General features: G+C 43.7%; 1 protein-coding gene across 1 annotated transcript; it reads right to left on the bottom strand.

Annotated features, from left to right (window-relative positions):
• Positions 1–9,788: 9,788 nt before the first annotated feature.
• Positions 9,789–12,455, bottom strand: DCUN1D3 (DCN1, defective in cullin neddylation 1, domain containing 3). The gene is made up of 2 exons (XM_006892647.1): positions 12,025–12,455; positions 9,789–10,272 (listed from the first exon to the last, which is right to left on the bottom strand). The coding sequence occupies exons 1-2, from the start codon at positions 12,453–12,455 to the stop codon at positions 9,789–9,791; spliced, it is 915 nt and encodes a 304-aa protein (XP_006892709.1).
• Between the last annotated feature and the right edge of the window lie 6,293 nt (positions 12,456–18,748).

Raw genomic sequence — 18,748 nt, 5'->3', positions numbered from 1 at the left:
GAATCATGGGCATCAGGATTGGAGGACGGCTCACTAAGAACCCACCTGATATGCAGACACAACCTTGCTTGCTGAAGAATGACCTGGCATGCTTGCTGCAGAAGATCGAAACTACAGCCTTTCATATGGATTTTATCTCAACAAGGAAACATCCTTACCACCGGGCCAAGAGGCAACATCATGCTAGACTGAGAAAAAACTGAAACTGCTAATAATTTCATCTTACTTGGATCCACAATCAATACCCTTGATACTAGCAGTCAGGAGAAAAGGAGATGTACTGCTATGAGCAAGACCACCATTAGGGTTTTCTCCTACATACTGAGGAGCAATTTTATAACTGAGGATGTAATTTTGAAGACTGAGGTGTGCCTGATTCACATCATGGTCTTTTCAGTCACTTGTCATGTATCTGAGAGCTACACAATGATTAAGAATGACAGAAGAACTGATGCCTTAAGATGTGGTGTTGGTCCAGTTCCAACATACCATTTTGTAGTAGGCACATTGACTGACTAGACCCTCTTTAAATTGCTAAAGAGGGAGTGGAGAGCATTATGCTAAGTGAACTAACTCAGTCCCATAAGATCAAATACTATATAAGACCATTATTGTAGAAATAGAAAGATAACTAGTAAAATGTGTATGAAGATCCAAGGAGGGGGTGGTAGGAACAGAGTGGTGAGGATGGGCAGGGAGGTAAACACAGGGTGGTACAATCTGATGAGGAGCGGAGGTATGGGTAAAGGAAATGGAAAAGATCTGGTGTGGAAAACAATGTATATTAACTTTTTAAGTAAATCAGTATAAAATAAAAATTTTATTTTTTCAAAAATGCTGAAAAGCAAGGATGTCGCCTGATCAAAGCTATTTCAGTTGTCTCATATCCATGTGAAAACTAAACAATGAATAGAGAAGACCAAAGATGACCTGATGCCTTTGAATTGTAGTGTTGGTGTAGAATATTGAATATGCAATTGACTGAAAGAAGAATAAATAAATTTGTCTCAGAAAAAAAAAAAAAAAAGATGTGGTGTTGGAGAAGAGTACTTCGAATATCCCCCTGGACTGCCAGAAGAACAAACAGGTATATCTTGGGAAAAGATATACATTATACTTTGGACTTGTTGCTAGGAAAGGCTATTCCTTGGAAATGTAGAAAGGCAGCAAGAGAGAGGAAGACACCCAATTAGATGAACTGAAACAGTGATTGCAGCAGTGGGCTCAAGTGTATCAGAGATGGTGAGGATGGCACAGGATAGGAGAGGATACAGGTCTGTTTATAGATCAAGATGAGTCATACTCAACTCGATTGCATCCACCACAATCACCATCTCTTCCACCACATGCTCTTTGTTCCTGCAGGCCAAGCATAGCGCTGGTGCTCTCCACATGGGCCTTCAGCTCCAGAACTCTGCAGAGGTCTGAACAAGGCCTCAGTCTGTGCACACTGTTCTCTCAGCTGATGCTCCCACCTTATGGAAGTCAATGCTGTCAACTTGGCATCTTACACACACACACACACACACACACACACACACACCACACACACATTCCATTCATAAGTGCATTTGTACATTTTTCCTCCCACACCCTCCTAGACAGCCAATGAAGAGCTGCCAAGGCAGCTGCTGGAGAAGCAGTTTCTGGGTTGGGTTGTTGTTTTTTTTTTCTGGGGGTTTGGGGAATGAGGATGATGAGAGTGGGGGGAATACAGGAAGGGGCAACTCCAAGAGTTTTTAAGAACTCTTGGTTTAGGCTTTGAATTAATTCTTTTTCCTGACCTCCTCCTAGTTCACTGTCAGTTCCCTCCCCCCTCCCCTGTTTTAGAAATAACCTTTTTTCTAAGAGAAATTAATTAATGGAAAATTTGAACACTCCAGGAAAAGTGAAAATCCTATCTAATTCTACCTCCTAGTAAATAATAGCCAGTGTTTTATATTTTATTATTCAAAAGCAGTTTTTAGTAGCCACATTATTTTCTAATACACTGATATGCCTATTTACAAAATAGTCATATTTGTCCCCCAACATTGCTGTCAGTTATAACCTTTGCACATTCATTCATCTTTGGTGATAGTATTTTGGAGGAAAATGACTAAGTGGAATTACCTAAAAGGTTATTAACATTTAAGGTACTTGCATCCAGAAAGGTTTCCTAACATGTTAGCATGAATGTTTTCATTCTTTGACAGTATGATAGCCTAAGAAGTTTCCAATGTTAGTTTCATTTTCTACTTACCTGAATACTCCTTAGGTGGTCATTCAACTCTTAGACGTTAGTTGGGTTTTTTCCCATCACTAAGTTGTCCATATCCTTTGTCCCTTTTTTTTTAAAAATTGCTAAATTTTATTTCATTTCAAATCTTAAGTACCTTTTCCACATGCAATTTTAAGAGTTTCTAATGGCTTAAGTGTAATCAATCTGTCACAGAACAATTAGCCACTGACAGTATACTTGTATTTAGTTTTACACTTTCATTCTCCTTGGAAGGTTAACTTGGTATTTGGTACTTTTCTCCAAATTCTTAAATTTTACTGGTTTAGTACATAGGACTGCTTTACTGTGTAAGTCCATATATAACATACAAGAGCTTGTATCCATTTATATCGCTGCCATAAGTTTAGTTCTTACTCCTGGGGGCCTATCAGGTTTCCGAGTCTGTAAGAGGCAGGAGAGGACTGCCCGTCTATCTCCCATGGAGCCGAACCACCAGAACTGCCTTTGGGTGGGCAGTTCAACTCACTATGCCACCAGAGTTCTGTGTGTCCACGTTCTTTTTGGTCTTAAACTAGTACCATCGATTCGGTAGCTTTTTTCATGAACTCAGTAGCAGTGACTTTTTAATAGTAGCACCAGCCTTCATAAACACATGCTCCATGTTCTCATCCGCATGGATTCTGAAACACTATAAAGTTGGCTGCCTTCCTGTTGCCATATTCTACTAGGACTTTCTCAGCACTCCTAAGGAAAGAGACTGAATTCAAGATCTAGACATTGCATACAGAAGTTAACCGAAGTGTGGAGCCTTCTAGCTCTCATAAAATCTGGCATCCACAGAAGGCACATCAAAGACAGGGAAACCGGTTAGCCAGGCTCCCCTGATACTTCCCAGGCAGACCAATTCTTGTAGACTTAAGTCAGAACCTACACCTGAAGGGAGTTTTCTGGAGCAAGCCCAGCCATGTGCTTTGGCAAGTCAATGTGAGGACACAGCCCAGTGCTGAGATGACTTGTGTATGTCCCTTCAATAGAACTGTACTACTATTTAAAAGGAAAAATATCTCCCAAAACAACAAACATTAGGCTCCACATTCAGTTATGATTACCTGCTAAGCATACAGAGAAGCTACTGTTAATCTAACAATTAGCTGTAAATAAGCTGTAAAAGCTAATTGTTCCAGGTGCTGTATAGGCACCAAAATATCCTGTCATTTCCCAAACCTCTCCTCAAAGCCCTGGCTAGTCTTAACTCAGAGGGTCCATGTAAGCCCCACAGCCAACTGAGGAATTAGTGCTCGGGGAAGTCACATTTTAAATGAAGAAAAGAGTCACTCCTCAATTTCCTTTTGATTACATGTGATATTACACTTAGCAATAAAGGTATAATAGAAAAGCAAAAAATTCAGTTCCCTGAAGAAACAGAAATCTCTCTCTTGATGTTGTGCTACCAACTTAAATTACAGCATTTTGACTTCCCTAACAGTAGAATTGGGGGGGGGGGGGGCGGGCTTTCCTTGCTATTAAAAAGATTCTCAAGCCCTTTACAACTAAATCCTACCAGTTTTTAGGAGAGAATAACCTTATTTTTAAAAGACTGGGGATGTTTAGAGGGAGGCTATTGGAACCTCTATCAATAAAAGTCAATAGCTTCCCTGTATATAAACTATACAGCCAATACAGTGGAAGCAAAGCAAAGATGGCTGTCACCAAGAACTGTGTCATCTAGTCTAGACTTCCTGACTATAAGCTATCTTGATGGAAATCATCAGGGAACACGTGGTCTGCACTCCCTCTGCAACATCTGGCACAAGGGGAAGCTGACCTTCAAAATACACAACATTGACTTAAGTATCCTGGAACCCCCTGTATTACCTGGTATCTTCTGTGAAGAACTTTTAAGAAAACATGTATGTGTCTTAGGAGCTTTGCAAAGAAGTTGAAGTTCTAACACTCTGATGGAAGAAACAACATTCTCTTAATTTTTCAGATGAGTGAAGGAAACTCGGGTTTATGGATTTCAGACGTCACATAACATTGTGCTTTAAGCCAGGTTCACCACATCTCCTTTGACTTAATCATTGTCATCCTGATAGATCTAGGAGCTAGCCAGAGTACACAATAATGCAGAAAGGCACTGTTCTTCATGGGAATTCACATGAACTGGTGAAGTAATTGTTTACTGGCGCTAGGAGGACTCCTTTGCTCTTTTCCTACAAGTACTAGGACCCCAAAGGCCATCCAATAAAGCTTGGTGAGCGAGAGGTCAACATGCACGTCTGGAATCTGAGAATCTTGACTAACCACTGAGGTTTTTTTCATTATGTTTGGAGAGGTTCCCAGTGGGTTAGTCTTGCCCCAGAATAAAAGTCACTACATTTTATTTGCAGAAATGTCAACAGTCAAGTAAACAAATTTATTAAATCCAACAGCAGGTAACTTTCCAAATTAAAAAATGAACAAAAAAAAATAATGTAGACATCAGAGACAAAAATGTAACAAGTTAATAAAAAATATCCAAAGGGCCATTTGAAGAGTGCAACAATGCAGAGAATACAAACAAAAATATTGACTTCTGTCAAGGAGTTTGTACAACTTTAAGAAATGGACAAGCTGGTCACAAACCAAGAGGGATCCACAAAGGTGGAAGGTCACGTGAGTAGTGTGGACTCGTCACCTCGGCGGGTTAAGGCAGGGTATCTGTAGGACCAATTCATCCACGCCTCATTTGCCTATTGCTTCAAATTCCCCTTTGAAACCTAGAATCAGATTCATTAGTGCAATAGGTAAGAACAATCAGATCCCGGGGCCTGGGGACGAGGGTCAGAGGAAAGAACTTCTCCCAGAGCAAATACATTGGGGTTAAAAAACAAAACCACCCACAGTAGCTGCTGAATGGCTTCCTTTGGCAATATCCAAGAATTGTGTTGAAAGTAATGGGGAGGGAAAGTGGGTGGTGGGGCTGGATGTGCATGCATGCTGGGTTTCCAAGGAGAGAAATGAGAATAAGATGCTCCAGCCAGCACCTGAGTCAGAGCTCATTCAAACTGTTTTGGTTTTTCCTTTCAAAATTTAGGAAACAACCTAACCTCACCAAAACAGTCCCTGTCCAGGCTAAAATGGATATGTGCTCGACTTTCAGCTCAGCATGAGAATAAACTGAAGTGGGATGGGAACCTCTCCATCTGACTCAAACGTGGAACAGGTGGACTAAGAAGATGATCAATACAGCATGTCCTCGGATGAGTTCCAATTACCCTTCAACCATAAAATGTCTTTTCAGCTGTTTAAACAAGATATTGCTGGGTTCCCCTAAGGAAGACCTTTGTCAGATACTAAGATGTCAAAGTCGTCACAAGTTAAACACAAAAGACAGGACAAATGGCAAAGCAGACAATGAAAAGACCCCAGCAGCTTCCTTCCAGCCCTTACCTTATAGTGAGGTCAACCTTAGGACTTCCTTGCACTAAAGACCTAACTTTAAATAATGGTAAGCCAAGAGGGAGCGTTTGCTACAATCTGGCATAGCACATGAGGCCATCCAATCAGCTATGGGTCCCACTCTGCAGCCTATGGCACTCAGGACTGAATTTTAACACCAGGCCCTGGGAGATGAGTACTTTCAACAATTAATACTGTTATCACTTAATCCTTTCTTTTCAAGGCTAATTCTCCCTCCCTTGTACATTCTCAACTGGATTTTCCTTAGGTATAAGGACTGTGTTGAAGTTCAGATCTTTACATAGTTTTTAGAGTTTTATTTTTCCCCCCTTACCAGAAGGGGAGTTATAGGGCCTTAGACCTAACTCAGAATGTGTTAGGGCACATCTGTCAGGGGTGAGGGGGACAGCTGCTGGAGCAGTTAGCTGAAGCACAGCAAAGAGTCATTACAGGAGTCGGATTCTGAGTGACACATTCAGACCTGGCAGGGATAAGGGAAAGCAATTCAATGAAGCAACACTTCATCTCATAACAGCTTCCTAATAAATGCTAAAGAAATACCATAGAAGCTCACAGAGCCATCTGCCAAAACCCAAGGAATTTCTCAAAACCTACTAAGGTGACCTTCTGGTAGTGATCTGCACACTGGCATCCACATCCTGCGCTTCCATACCACCCTGAAGATACACTGTTGGTGAAGGGAACAGAAGGGCACTGGGGCTACCTGAGGGGCATGCATTTGGCTGCTTTCACAGAATTACTGATCACCAGGTAGGAACAAATTGGCCCTTGTTTAAAAGGAAGGGCTTTTATTTCTCAGGAATATGACTGCAAATACTATCCACACCTCGGAGCCTTTTCCTAGGGCGATGAAAAGCCAAGCACTGACCCAGAGCTACTACAGCAGAAATCCCTTGTTCAGCTTCAGGGAACTGAATGTGGCTTCTCATGTGTATCTTTTTAAGAAATGGATTATTAAAAATGGATTTTTAAAATTCCTTTTTAATGGCTCCTTCGCTGCAAGGGAATTCCCTGGGTGGTCATCCACTCCTGAAAGGGCAGTCACTGAAGACCTGGTGGAGTCCAGCTCGACTCACACACCACCTGGCAGAGCCAGGAGTTAGAACAGATCTACATTCACTCTCTTTGCATGCGCTCGCTCGCTCTCTCACACACATGAAAAGAGCAGAATAGTTTTTTTTTTTTAAAAATCCATCAACTATATAGTATACTTAATGCATGGAATAAAGCAGCCCTACTAACCAAACTGCCAGTGGTTCAAACCCACCAACTGCACTATGGGAGAAAGGAGGCCATCTCCTGTGGACTCAGGAACCCCAGCGGAGGGCCATGATGAGTCAGAGTCGACTCAACGACAGTGGATTTTAATGGATGGAATAAAGGAGCTGTGGTGGTACAGTGGTGGTACTGCTATTCTTCAGGAGAAAGATGTGGCAGTCAGCTTCCATAAAAACCTCAGGCTGACACATCCACTGAGCAGTTCTACCCTCTCCTATCGGGTCACTTTGAGCTGGAATCAACAGCAGTGGGCTTTAAAGCACAGAATTCTCAAAGGACAGGGAGGAATCCAGTTCCTCCAGTGCCCTCCACTTCCTCCTCCTCTTGGATTCTTTTCTCCAAATACCTTTATGATAGAAAAAAAAAAACCAAACAGACACATGGCTAGCTATGAAAGAGCCTACCTTTCCCTCATACAACTCTGAACAATCCAGAATTGACATGAAAGGGAGGCTGCAGACTGACTGGATGGGAATACGGTCTCCTGAAGAGTACAGTCTGGGAACCCTTACTACAGCTGAGCCCACAGAACCTGCTGGGGCCCTCAGAGGCTGTCTCGCACATAGATGGATACTGTGTCTGACTTACCTAAAACAAAGCCAGGCACCTGGCCTGAGGCTCCCTCCAACTTCCCAAAAGTATTGCTAACCTACCTCTGTGTATGATTTTAAATGTTTGTCATTTAACCCTCTAAACGGGACTACTGTCAGCGTTAGGATTTCAAAAAGAAAAAAATCAAATTCCAAGTACATTCTCTAGGCTGATGTCAATTTTAGAAAAATGCTGACGACAGAAACTTCATGAATGGCTATCTTTGCAAATATCAGAGCCCAGTTCTGTAAAGAGAAATGGACTCAAAATGCAAAGTTCCCGCCCAGGATGAGACACATACACCCTGGGTTACCAGAGGGTGTCAGGAGAGGAAACGCTAAATAATTAACAGACAAATTTCTCATTACCTCACGAGTATAACTATTGTTAAAAGACTTTATTTCAAAGATTCCCTTCTCAGTCTGTTCCCAAGTGTTAGAAGAAGCTGAACTGTATGAGTTCCTGCTACTCAGTACAGCTTTATGAGGACATAGTTTTGAAAATGGTAAGAAAGACAAAGACGACCCTCTACTGAACCTCGGGAGGACCAGAGTCAGCCCCTCAGGCCTGCATGGTGGCCAAAGGTGGCCTGCGGAGCCAGTGACTAAAGAGGCCTGGGCCACCTGCGCGGCCAGGGCTAAGGAAATCCACCTCTTTAGTGACAATGCTCCAAAATCCAGCCGTAAAAGCCTTTCATTCTGGCATCCCCTGGCGCTCGTCTACTTGTCTACTGAAGACAGCTCCCTCTTTTATGGCCAGTTTTAGCAGGTGAAGAAAACAATGGAATATAGATACATATATGTGTATATATATATTTTATATAGGTAAAATATATACATATATTATATATGTATATATACATATTTAGGGTGTGGGGAAGGAGGAGGAGGGTCATGTAAACCTAAACAGTTATCACATTACCCCAAGTGAGCCTGACATTAACAAAAAAAAGGTAATAAATAACTCCTGGGGCTTCAGTGACAACATGGGTGCAGCAAGAGGGGAAAGGGCACACGTTTAACTATTAAATACACTTCTTTATTTGTTTGGCAGAGCTCAGGCCAGGTCCAGGCTTCTGCACTTGCCAGACAAGTAAGCTGATGATATTTAAAGAAAGGGGGGGAAACCCAACAAACAAAAAACTAAAATATTTTTTAAAAAAAGAAAGAAAAATTCAAGCAGAGCTCTATACCACAGTTTTCCTTCAAGTTTTCTGACAACCAGGAACAGAAACTTTGGCTCCGAGGCAAATAAGAGAAAGGGGGAGGGCGGGGGAAGAAACAAAATCAAACAAAAAACCCCCAATTTCCACTTAGAACATGAAGACATAGAGACTTCATCAAAGAAACTTAAGGAAGTCTGCTTCCAGCAAAACTGAGGTAGCGCTGCTTTCTCTGCATTCAATGCTTAAGTGGTTCTCAGTACGATGCGCTTAAACAAATAACCGCTCACTTGACTGGCAGGGGCAGCATGCTGATGGGTAAACTCAACATGAAATGCAACAGGTCAAAGGAGGAATGAGCAAGAAGTGAGGGGTAAGGGGAAGGTTGCGGAGAAATTAGCTTAAAAGAGGGTTGTCACCAGACTATCAAAGCTCTTGGGCGGGCCTTGGCTCCCTAAGAGCTTGAACTCGTCTGAGAATTAATGCAACATGGGTAACAGTTAACACTGCTATTCAACTCGGTGTGAATCTTTAAAAAGAATTATTACAACCTAAATCCAACCATGTAAACAGCACTACACACAGTACAGGCCTGCCCTGAAAAACAGAATACGCAAACGGAGATCTGGCACTGTATCATTTTGTAATGTTAATCCAACAGAACCATCCGAGCCCACCCTGCTCTACACCCTACCCCACCCTTTATAAAACAAAACAAAAAACCAACAAAAGGGGGGGGAACCAAACAAACCAAAACACCCCAAAAAATAAACCACCAAACTAATCTGTGCAAGAAATGGCAGGCTTATTCTATCTGAAGGCTTCAAAGAAAGATACACAACATGTAGCCAGGTTCAAATATCCGGGGATCCCCAAATGAAACAAATAACCAAAATAATAAAACAAAAAGGGGGGTGGGGGGAAGAAAGTGCCTAAAACATGATACAGCATTTTAGAGCCCTTTCAGATACAAGGCAGAGAAAGGTGTAAAGTAGAAAATATCCGGATCTTCAGGAATTTCCAGAAAGGTCCAATTCCTTGGCTGGCCGCAGGGCAGCAGGCAGATCCTAGCTGCTAAGTCTGCTCGTCAGGACACAAGCCCTCGGGCCCTGAGCTGAACGCACCTCTTGCCTCCTCTTCTCTTTTCCGGCGCTCTGTTTCCCACTCCACAAAGGTATCAAAGAGACTCGGCCAGGCCTCATCTTCACTGTAGTTGCTGAGGTCGGGGCCAATCACCTGAGTGAAGTTAAGGAACATGTTCCACGTGTCCCGAGAGATGCCCTTGATCCCCGAGGGGTTCTCTGTTAGGAAGTGGAGCCACTGGTCCAACACGGGGGGATTGTTTTGAGTAAAGACTAGTTTCCACAGGGCAATGGCTATTTCCCGGTGCAGTGACCGCTGCCCTTCTTCAGAGTCCAGGCCAAACTGAAATGTAAACCGGTAGAGATCCTTGAATTTGTCTTCTTGTTTGGCTTCTATTAAGAGGCTGGGGAACCGTGCACAGATCCCATCGATGCTGTCTGCACTTATTGCTTTGCAGCCATCAAAAAACTCCTTCCTGCAACAGGGAGGAGGGAGACAGAGTCATTACAAACACCACCACTCACTGAAGAGCAACAGTACAGTGACTGAGAACAAGGGTTTGGGGCAGGACCACCTCACGGGGGATTCCAACTTCCTCATCTGACAAATGGAGACTAGTTCAGGAGGATTTGGGAAAGACTCAAGAAGATCGTATGTGCAATCAGCGGTGCCATGGGAGAAAGATGGGCAATCTCTTCCCATGTGAATTCTAGCTTCTGAATACCTACAGGAGGGTTAGCTATGAGTCAGTTCCAACTCGACAGCATACAATTGCTTCTACCAGTGCTTGGCACATGGCAGACAGCTGACTGACAGACCCATCCATTTATCATACATCCTTCCAGAACCAGAACGAAATTGTCTCCTGCTTCCTGCTCTTAATCTGCAACGTGACTGAGCTGCACCCTCGTTCTCCCAAGACGAGAGTCGTCTTCTTTCCCTTTTTTCCCTCCACGCTATCCATTTATGGCCCAGTCGGGGGGCAGCAAAGAGAAAGTTCTGGATGCACCTAGGGAACTTGCCCAGTGTTCATCAAAATTCTCAGATTTAAAATACAAAAAACTGTTTCAGTAGTTTTAAAATCTGTGTAACACCTTTTCAGCTTACAAAGTGGCTCCCACGGACCATCTTCTCCAACAGCCTGCTGTGTCCAGAGAAGAGAAGGGTCTGAGACTGAGAGGGTAACTGCTCAGGCACATGGCCTGGAAACTCTTCAGATAATTTCCAAAACCAGTTCTTATTCACGCTCTCTGCAAACCACTTCAACAATGACCTAGGAGGACTCCTACAACTGTAGTTGGTGTCCTTGTGCTAAGAACCAGAAGATGCAACAAGATAGCTGGCTTCGTGGAGAGACCCAGGACTATCACCAGAAGCATTCTCTGCCGTGGCAACCACAGGCCTCGGCACATAACACCAAAGACCAAACCCCTGGCTGCCAAGTCCTGGCTGGCTCACGCTGAGCGTACAGGAAGGACAGAGAATTCACCTGTGGCATTTCCAAGGCTGCCCATCTTAAGCGTAAGCAGACTGCAATGATTTTCTCCCGTTAGCAGTGGGTAGGTTCAAACCAACCTGGTTTGCAGCCAGGGGCTCTAACCACTGCACTATGGGGCACTTTATAGGCATAGGTGTCCAGGAACAGTTGAGGGAGATAGTAAGTGCACTGGCAAGTGATGGAGTGAGAAACAATTGAAACAGCAGAGGGCTGGGACAGCATCTCAGCATGAAGCATATCCTACGTTATTCCTCCTTTCACTTCAGGTCAAAGTGGCCCATGCCCAGTTACTCGGTTTTGCCTGGTAATGCTATGATCTAGGTGAAGTTCAACCTACCAACTACACAAACACTTACTCTCCGGCAAGAAGCACGGCATACACAAGAATCAGCTATGAAGCTTTGTCAAACTCTAAATGCCTGGATCACATGCCATCAGTCACCTATTAATTAGGTCTGTAAAGCCAGGTTTAAATTTTTTTTAAATGAAATTTTTTTAAAAAAAGGAAAACAAAAAAAACCCCAAACCCAACAAAAAAAGTCTCTGGCTGAGAAGCATGAGTTTTAGTTCAAAATAGTTAAGCTTTAGAGAAAAATTGGTCAGAAATAGAAAAGAGACTTACCCAAACCCCAATGAATCCAACCCAGTTACATCCTAGGTGGGCACCATTGCCCAACGGTGTTCTCTTTCCTCCTTGGCTCACCTGGTGACATGTAATATTGGACTAACCTGGTGAATTTGCACATGGTAGCAGCCTGGAACTTCCAAGCCAAGAGCAGCACTCGAAATTCCGTGGGGTCAACACACAGGTCATTGCAAAAGCGCTCCATGCCTTCCTCCAAAATTGCATCCTCCCGCTCGTCCTTGTAGCGCCTGAACAGCTCTTCCAACCTCTGTAAGGAAGACTCCTCGCCATTGGACTTGGACTCCCTCCCGGCATCTCCCGAGGACGTCGGCAGCTGGCAGGCCTCGGTGGCAGCCTCCACCTTCTTGGTCCCATTGACAAGGATGTCCCCACCTGGCTTGCCACAGGCTGGTACCTGCTCCTCGCGGTGGCCTGCGCCCCGCCTGCTGTGTGATTTGCTGCTGGGGTCACGGTCTCCGTTCTTGCTGCCCAGGGTTGATGAGGGATTCTTGCACTTGGTGACACACTGGCCCATGGTGCTGGTGGCCTGGCCTCTAGAATGGCCCCCTCGGGATCAGATGCCCTCGCGGCCGCTGGCCCATGTGCCTCAACATGCCATCAGCCAGAGGAGCCAACCAACCTGGAGGGAAAGCAGAGAATAGTCACTTCCAGAAAAGAGGAATGAGGTGTGGGCACTACGCTCCGGGGACTGCCTGCCACTGCTCCAACTTGTCAATGAGCCGACAACACAGCAGGGGATGTCCATCATCCCCTCCCTCACAAGCTGGCGCTGTACCTTCACCTTGGAAATGCAGTTTTCCAGTGGTATGGGCACACATGGAAAACTAATAAAGGAAATGCCTAAAATTCTTACGGTAACATATGTTACAAAGAGGCTGATTCATGTGCAGAACGCATCAGGGGAAGACGGCGGCTCTGCCAGGAAACACTCCAGAGGAAGTGTGTCTTGCCAACTTGTCATCACATGAGAAAGTTATCTGAACCTGGGTTGAGCCAGAAGGTGCAAAGCAAAGGTTCACCTTCCAGTTCTATAAGTCTGAAATGCCAGGTTTTCTTTTTAAGTAGGATGAGTATGGGGGGAAGCGGTGGGTATAACCAACACAGCTAGACAGGCCTGGAAGGACCTGCAGATGACAGGAAGGATTTGCAGGGCCCTGCAAAATTTGATCCGATTTATCCAAATTTCTTTCTGGGGCTATCAACACTCAGGTCCAGTGCCCATCCCCAACCTTCCTGCCTACTTATATACTCCAAGCCAAGGATTCTGATTCTAGTCTCTCAACATCTCTGTGTCGCGCCCACAGGTCCCAGGTGCAGTGGTCCAGAGAACACACATCCATGCACACCAAGTGTGAGTCATGTACACAAACCACCGCTCAGGCCATGAAGGGACATCTTTCCTTTAAAAGGGCAGCTCAACTGCCTGGGCAAGATCACTACATGGCAGGTGGTGGTGGTTGTGCAACTGCTAGAGCAAAAAGTACAAAGTCTGTGCTTCTACCTGACAGACTCTTTAAGGCACTCTGTTAGTGTCAGGGTAGTGGTGGTCCAGTGGAGAATTCTTGCTTTCTCTCTAGGACACCAGATTCAGGTCCTGGCCCTTATACCTCCTTGGGTGGCTACTCGCCCTGTCAGTGGAAGCTTCTAGGTTTCTGTGCTCAATGGGTTTCAGCAGACCTTCTGGACTAAGACAGACTAGGAAGAAAAACCTGGTGATCTAATTAACAAAAATCAGTTGGTGAAAAAGCTATGGATTAAAGTGGGGTGATCACAATTGGTTTTAGAGATAGTGTATGAATTGCCCCATTGTGCCTGGGGTTGCTAAGAGTGGGGAAGGGGATGCTTGATGGCAGTTAACACCACCAGGAGGCAGAAGTGTAGCAGAGAAGGCCAAGCCCAGAGAAAAGACAAGGCACTCCCTTGGCTGACTCTAAGGAATGGGCAAGAGCGACCAAGATCCAGCCTGCAGAGGGTGGGCACAGGGTGGGCAGAGGAGTGGCTTGCAGGCCTTCCTGAGCTTTACACTACCCCTGTCGTGTTTAGTTCTCTCCATGTGGTACCTGGAGAAATTAATTTCCTCCAAGACCAAGCTGTGACTGTGCAAGCTAAAAATGATCAGAATCTGTCTTCCAGGTGTGGGGACGACTCTATCAGGGTATGACCCATCCTACACTCTCAAAAAGAATATACGATAAAAACAATACATGTCCCTGAAAGACCTGATGCTTCATGGAGTGCAGTGTTAAAAACACAACTCAAAAAAACAAACAAACAAACCAAAAAAAAAACAACAAAACCACAACTCAAGGTACAACCACTCCAAAAGGCAGTTTGGTGTTTCCTCAAAAAAAGCAAAGCATAGAAATTCCATATATCCCAGCTATTCCACTGCTTGGAATATACCCCAATAAAAAGAGAACTGAGGCACAAATGTAGACTTGTACACCAATGTTCACTATTGCAAGAACATGGAAACAGCCCAAATGTCCAACCACAATCAAATGGATTGAGAAATTATGGTATATTCACCTGATGGAATACTGCGCAGCACACAGGAGCAATAATTTTGAAAATCACTACCTTAACTTGGGAGAGGCTGGAGAGCATTATGTTACGTGAACTACCTCAGTCTCAAAAGGACAAATACTGTATAAGACTATTATTGTAGAGACAGAAAGGTAACTAGTAAAATATGTATGAGGATCCAAGAAGGGAGTGTAGGAGCAAAGGGGTGAGGATGGGCAGGGAGGTAATCATAGGGTCGCATAATTTGATGGGCAGAGGGAGGGGTGGGTAAAGGAAATAGGAAAGATCTAGTGTGAAAAACAATGTATACAAATTTTTAAGTAAATAAAAATGTTATTTAAAAAAAAATCCACACAAACACAATTCACACCTCAAACCTACAGTTTTGATATGGAAGATTACAGATCTGAACAAAGTTTTTAAAAAAGTCCTTGTTTCAAGTAAGCAAAATGTGAGCTGATAAAATTTTTAAAGGGGTTAATTCTTGGAAAGCTAACACACAAATGAAGCAACTGTTGGAGTTGAATTATCTCAAAACAAATGGGGCTGTTCCATGTGGAGGGCTGGCGTCCAGATTTGTGTTTCTAAAGACGAAGAGTTCTGAGAGAAACAAAAGGCCTAAACTTCCACAAGCCCCACATGCTCACAGACTGGCCACTAATTCCCCGAACGCTGACTCACCAGGCTGTGCTGCTGAGCGAGGCCTGGTACCCAGCGAGCTAAGAAGATTTTCTACCCACCATCTCATCCTTCACCCTTGCTCTCATCGGACACATGCTTTCGTTCTAGCTGCTTCCTTCAGACCCTGGCGCCAAGGCCATCAGAAGGGACAGAACAGATGGAGCTCCCAGAGAGGCCCTAACCCCATGTACAAAATTCACCCCCACCATGTCCCCTCCTTTTGCAGAGCATCTGTGATGACCTGATGCCCGCAGAACCAGCTGGAACCCGAAGGCTTTTAACTGGCCCAGCAGATGTAAAACCAGAGAGGAAAATCAATTTCGACAGATGCCAGAAGGGCGAGTCCCTTTCTCCTATCCTGGGCCTCGTCTGTGAAATGCCCCTAACTCCAGCTCTGTGGCAAGTGGGGGACTCAATCTAAAGGACAGCAATTTCAGAAGAGAAAGGGAGTGGAGCCCATTCTCCGATTACCACCCAACAGTCTCCCTTGGGTGAAAGCCTCTATCTCTGGAGAAGTATTTTTGGTCCCAGGGTTTCCCCAATGCCATCCTCAATGATGGAGCCCAGCCCTGCAAGCACATCAAGTGTTCTAAACTGAAGGTCTCCCTGACCCATGAACCGCTGGCTAATGACAAAATGTTTACACAACAAAACCCCATTGCCATCTAGTCAATTCCAGCTCCCGGTGATTGTCAGGGTTTCTGCTCTAAAATCTTAGCAGGCACAGACTTTCTCTTACTGAGCCCCTGGTGGGTTCAAACTGCCAACGTTTTGGTTAGCAGCCCAACATGGAATGATGAAGTTACCAATAACTGAGTGCCTGATAAGGGCCCTAGGCACTATGCTAAGCGATTTATGCGCATTAACTCATATATCCTCACTCTAAAGCCAGGGAAATGGAGTACACTGGCCAACATCATGTAACACAGCCTGGGCGGGTCTGATTAGAGAAGCGATGACCTTTAGCACCAGGCTCGGTGCTGAGCACACCTATCTCGAGCCCCCAGGGGAAGCCCAGGAGGGGCTGAGCTGAGGCGTGACATCAGAGCAGTCCTACAGCAGCGAGTCTCACCATGGGACAGGGAGCAATGATGCAGGGTCTCTGCCTAGCATTCCCAAAGCAGGAAGCCCTCCCACTGCCTTGCTGTGCTTCAGCCAGGATACCCTCGGGGTCTGCCTCAAAGGATGCCCTCAATCTGTGATAATGGAGACCATCAGAACAGTTAAGAGCTCCAGCTCTGAAATCAAATCCCAACTTCTTCACAGGCTAATTATTCAACCTGTAAAGAGAATGTTCTCTATCTGGTTTTCACTAATTGGCCAACGGCCTCCTGGAGCCATAGGGAAGATTCTGTGAGAATACCTGGTGTACGCTGCTTGGCACACAGAAAACACTGGGGTGTGTCACAGTTAGTATTATTAGCAACTCGGGTGTATCTGGTTAGTGTGCTTGGGAGCCTCAGCTGTTATTCTTGTCAGAACAATGAGTTCTAGGCCTTCGCTTCCCCAGACCCAGCCAGAACTCATTCCCCTGGCTTAAACCTCAGCTGGTATGCTACTCAAAAATAGACCAGTCTTTTTTTAAAAAAAAGACAAATTACAGATTGGAAAAAAAAAATCTTCGAGAACGACATAACCGATAAAGATCTAATCTCCAGTATATAGAAATATATACTTCAACGACTTTATAACAAAAAGATAAACACCTAATTAACATGGAAAAGGCATGAAGAGATAGATACATCACCCAAGAGCACACTGAAGTGGCCAGCATCACATCATTAGCCATTCACTCACTCCCTCTTCGCCATCAAGTTGGAAATGACTCACAGCTGACCCTCCAGCAGGTCTGGGCTGTAAATCACATGGGAAGAGATGGGTATCTTTCTCCCACAGTAGATTCAAAGCACAGAAGAGGTACCACCTTTGGGATGGCAGTACAACTCCTTACAATGTCACCAGAGCTCCCCTCATTAGCCATTAAAGAGAAAGAAGCGAATTAATACAGCATTGAGAGATCATCTCCTCTCTCCTAAAATGAAAACTAGAAAGTAATAAAAATGTCAGTATAAAAAAAATTACAAAATTAAAACAAAACCCATGTGAGTAAAGATGGGAGGAGACTGGACCACTGGTAGGAGGATGATAAAATGGTCTGACCACTGTGAAAAATGGCATGGCGCTTCTTCAAAAACTAAAAGCACAACTGCCTTCTGATACAATAATTCCACTCCTAGAGTATAACCCAGAGATTTTAACAGCAGGGACACAAACAGATATATGCACTCCTGTTTTCTGTGCACTACTATTTATAAAGCAAAAGACAGAAAAGGCCTGTGTCCATCAATGGGTACATGAATAAACTAATTGTGGTACATATGTGGAAAAATGAACAATGAGTTCTCACAATATAATCGATGAATCTGAAGCAATCAACTGCAAAAGGACAAAGGCAAGATAGTCTCATTTCTATAAAAAAAGAGTAGTTATATGTACAGAAAGCCTTGCACTCCGGCAGTTCTTAGGGATGGGTGGAGGAATCACTTTCTAGATAGCAGATATTTGTTCTTTTTTTTTTTGACACCAAAGCAAGACCCAAAACAGGCAAGGTGTGCACAATTTAACTACAATAAATGAGGAATACAAGAATAAAGGACAATTTTGGTAAGTGTAATAAACAGGAGGTTGTTTTTGTTGTTATGTGCTGTGGAGTCATCTATGACTCCAACAGCCCTAAACCCTGCTCTATCCTGTACCAATCATATTGTCTCTGGCACGCCTACCTCCATTACCCCAGTCACTGAGTCAATCCACCTCATTGAGGATATTCCTCTCTTTCTCTGTCCCTCTACCCTCCTTAGCATGAAGTCCCTCTCTAAGGATTGGACGCTCCTTGCAACATGTCCAAAGTAGGTCTGATGAAGCTTTAGAATATAACAAGTAAAATTTTATAATCACAATAACAATCAAAATATGTGTATAGAAATGTATGTGCATATATGTATGGAAATATACATGTATCTGTATGTATATACATGTATATACTTATATTCATATATATAACAAAGCACAAAGAAGGCACAGGTAACAGATACTTCTTAGATATAATCAAATATTTTGTGGGTTTGATTTTCTGGGTTAAGATAGTGGTAATACAGTTTCTAAGTTCATTTTGGGGAACCTGGGGTCTTAAATTTAGTTTGGGGAGTGGCCATCAAAGATACAATTACAGGTCTTAGAAAAAAAACAAAAAACCACAAGAAAACTCACAAAAAAACAAAAATACAACTAATGGTCTCTTATATGGAACAAAATGTAAATCTATAAAAAGGCCAAACCTAATGGAGACTAGAAGACTCCTTGAGATACACCAAAAAACTTGAACCAAAACTGCCCCAATGTTACCTTTCAGTTAAATAATAGATGGATGGGCTCATGTAATAAAGAACATTACCCATGAGTGCTATACACTTTTAAAAGATCATTTCTATGAAACCAATGTTTGGCAATTACTCAAATGCAAAGATAAAAGGGTGTGGGAACAGGAAAACTAGATTAATGGAAATGAAATATTTAGAACAGATTAAAAATGCTGACACC

The sequence above is a fragment of the Elephantulus edwardii genome, unplaced genomic scaffold (genome assembly GCF_000299155.1).
Source record: "Elephantulus edwardii isolate Elephantulus edwardi_28Jun2011 unplaced genomic scaffold, EleEdw1.0 scaffold00117, whole genome shotgun sequence".
NCBI lineage: Eukaryota > Metazoa > Chordata > Mammalia > Macroscelidea > Macroscelididae > Elephantulus > Elephantulus edwardii.
The sequence above is the reverse complement of the archived record's forward strand: the minus strand, read 5'-3'. Positions and strand labels throughout refer to the sequence as shown.

Coding starts and splice junctions, on each gene's coding strand:
- DCUN1D3 (XM_006892647.1), bottom strand. CDS start 12,455: ATGGGCCAGTGTGTCACCAAGTGCAAGAATCCCTCATCAACCCTGGGC. Junction 10,273..12,024: donor ACCATGTGCAAATTCACCAG/GTTAGTCCAATA, acceptor TCCCTGTTGCAG/GAAGGAGTTTTTTGATGGCT.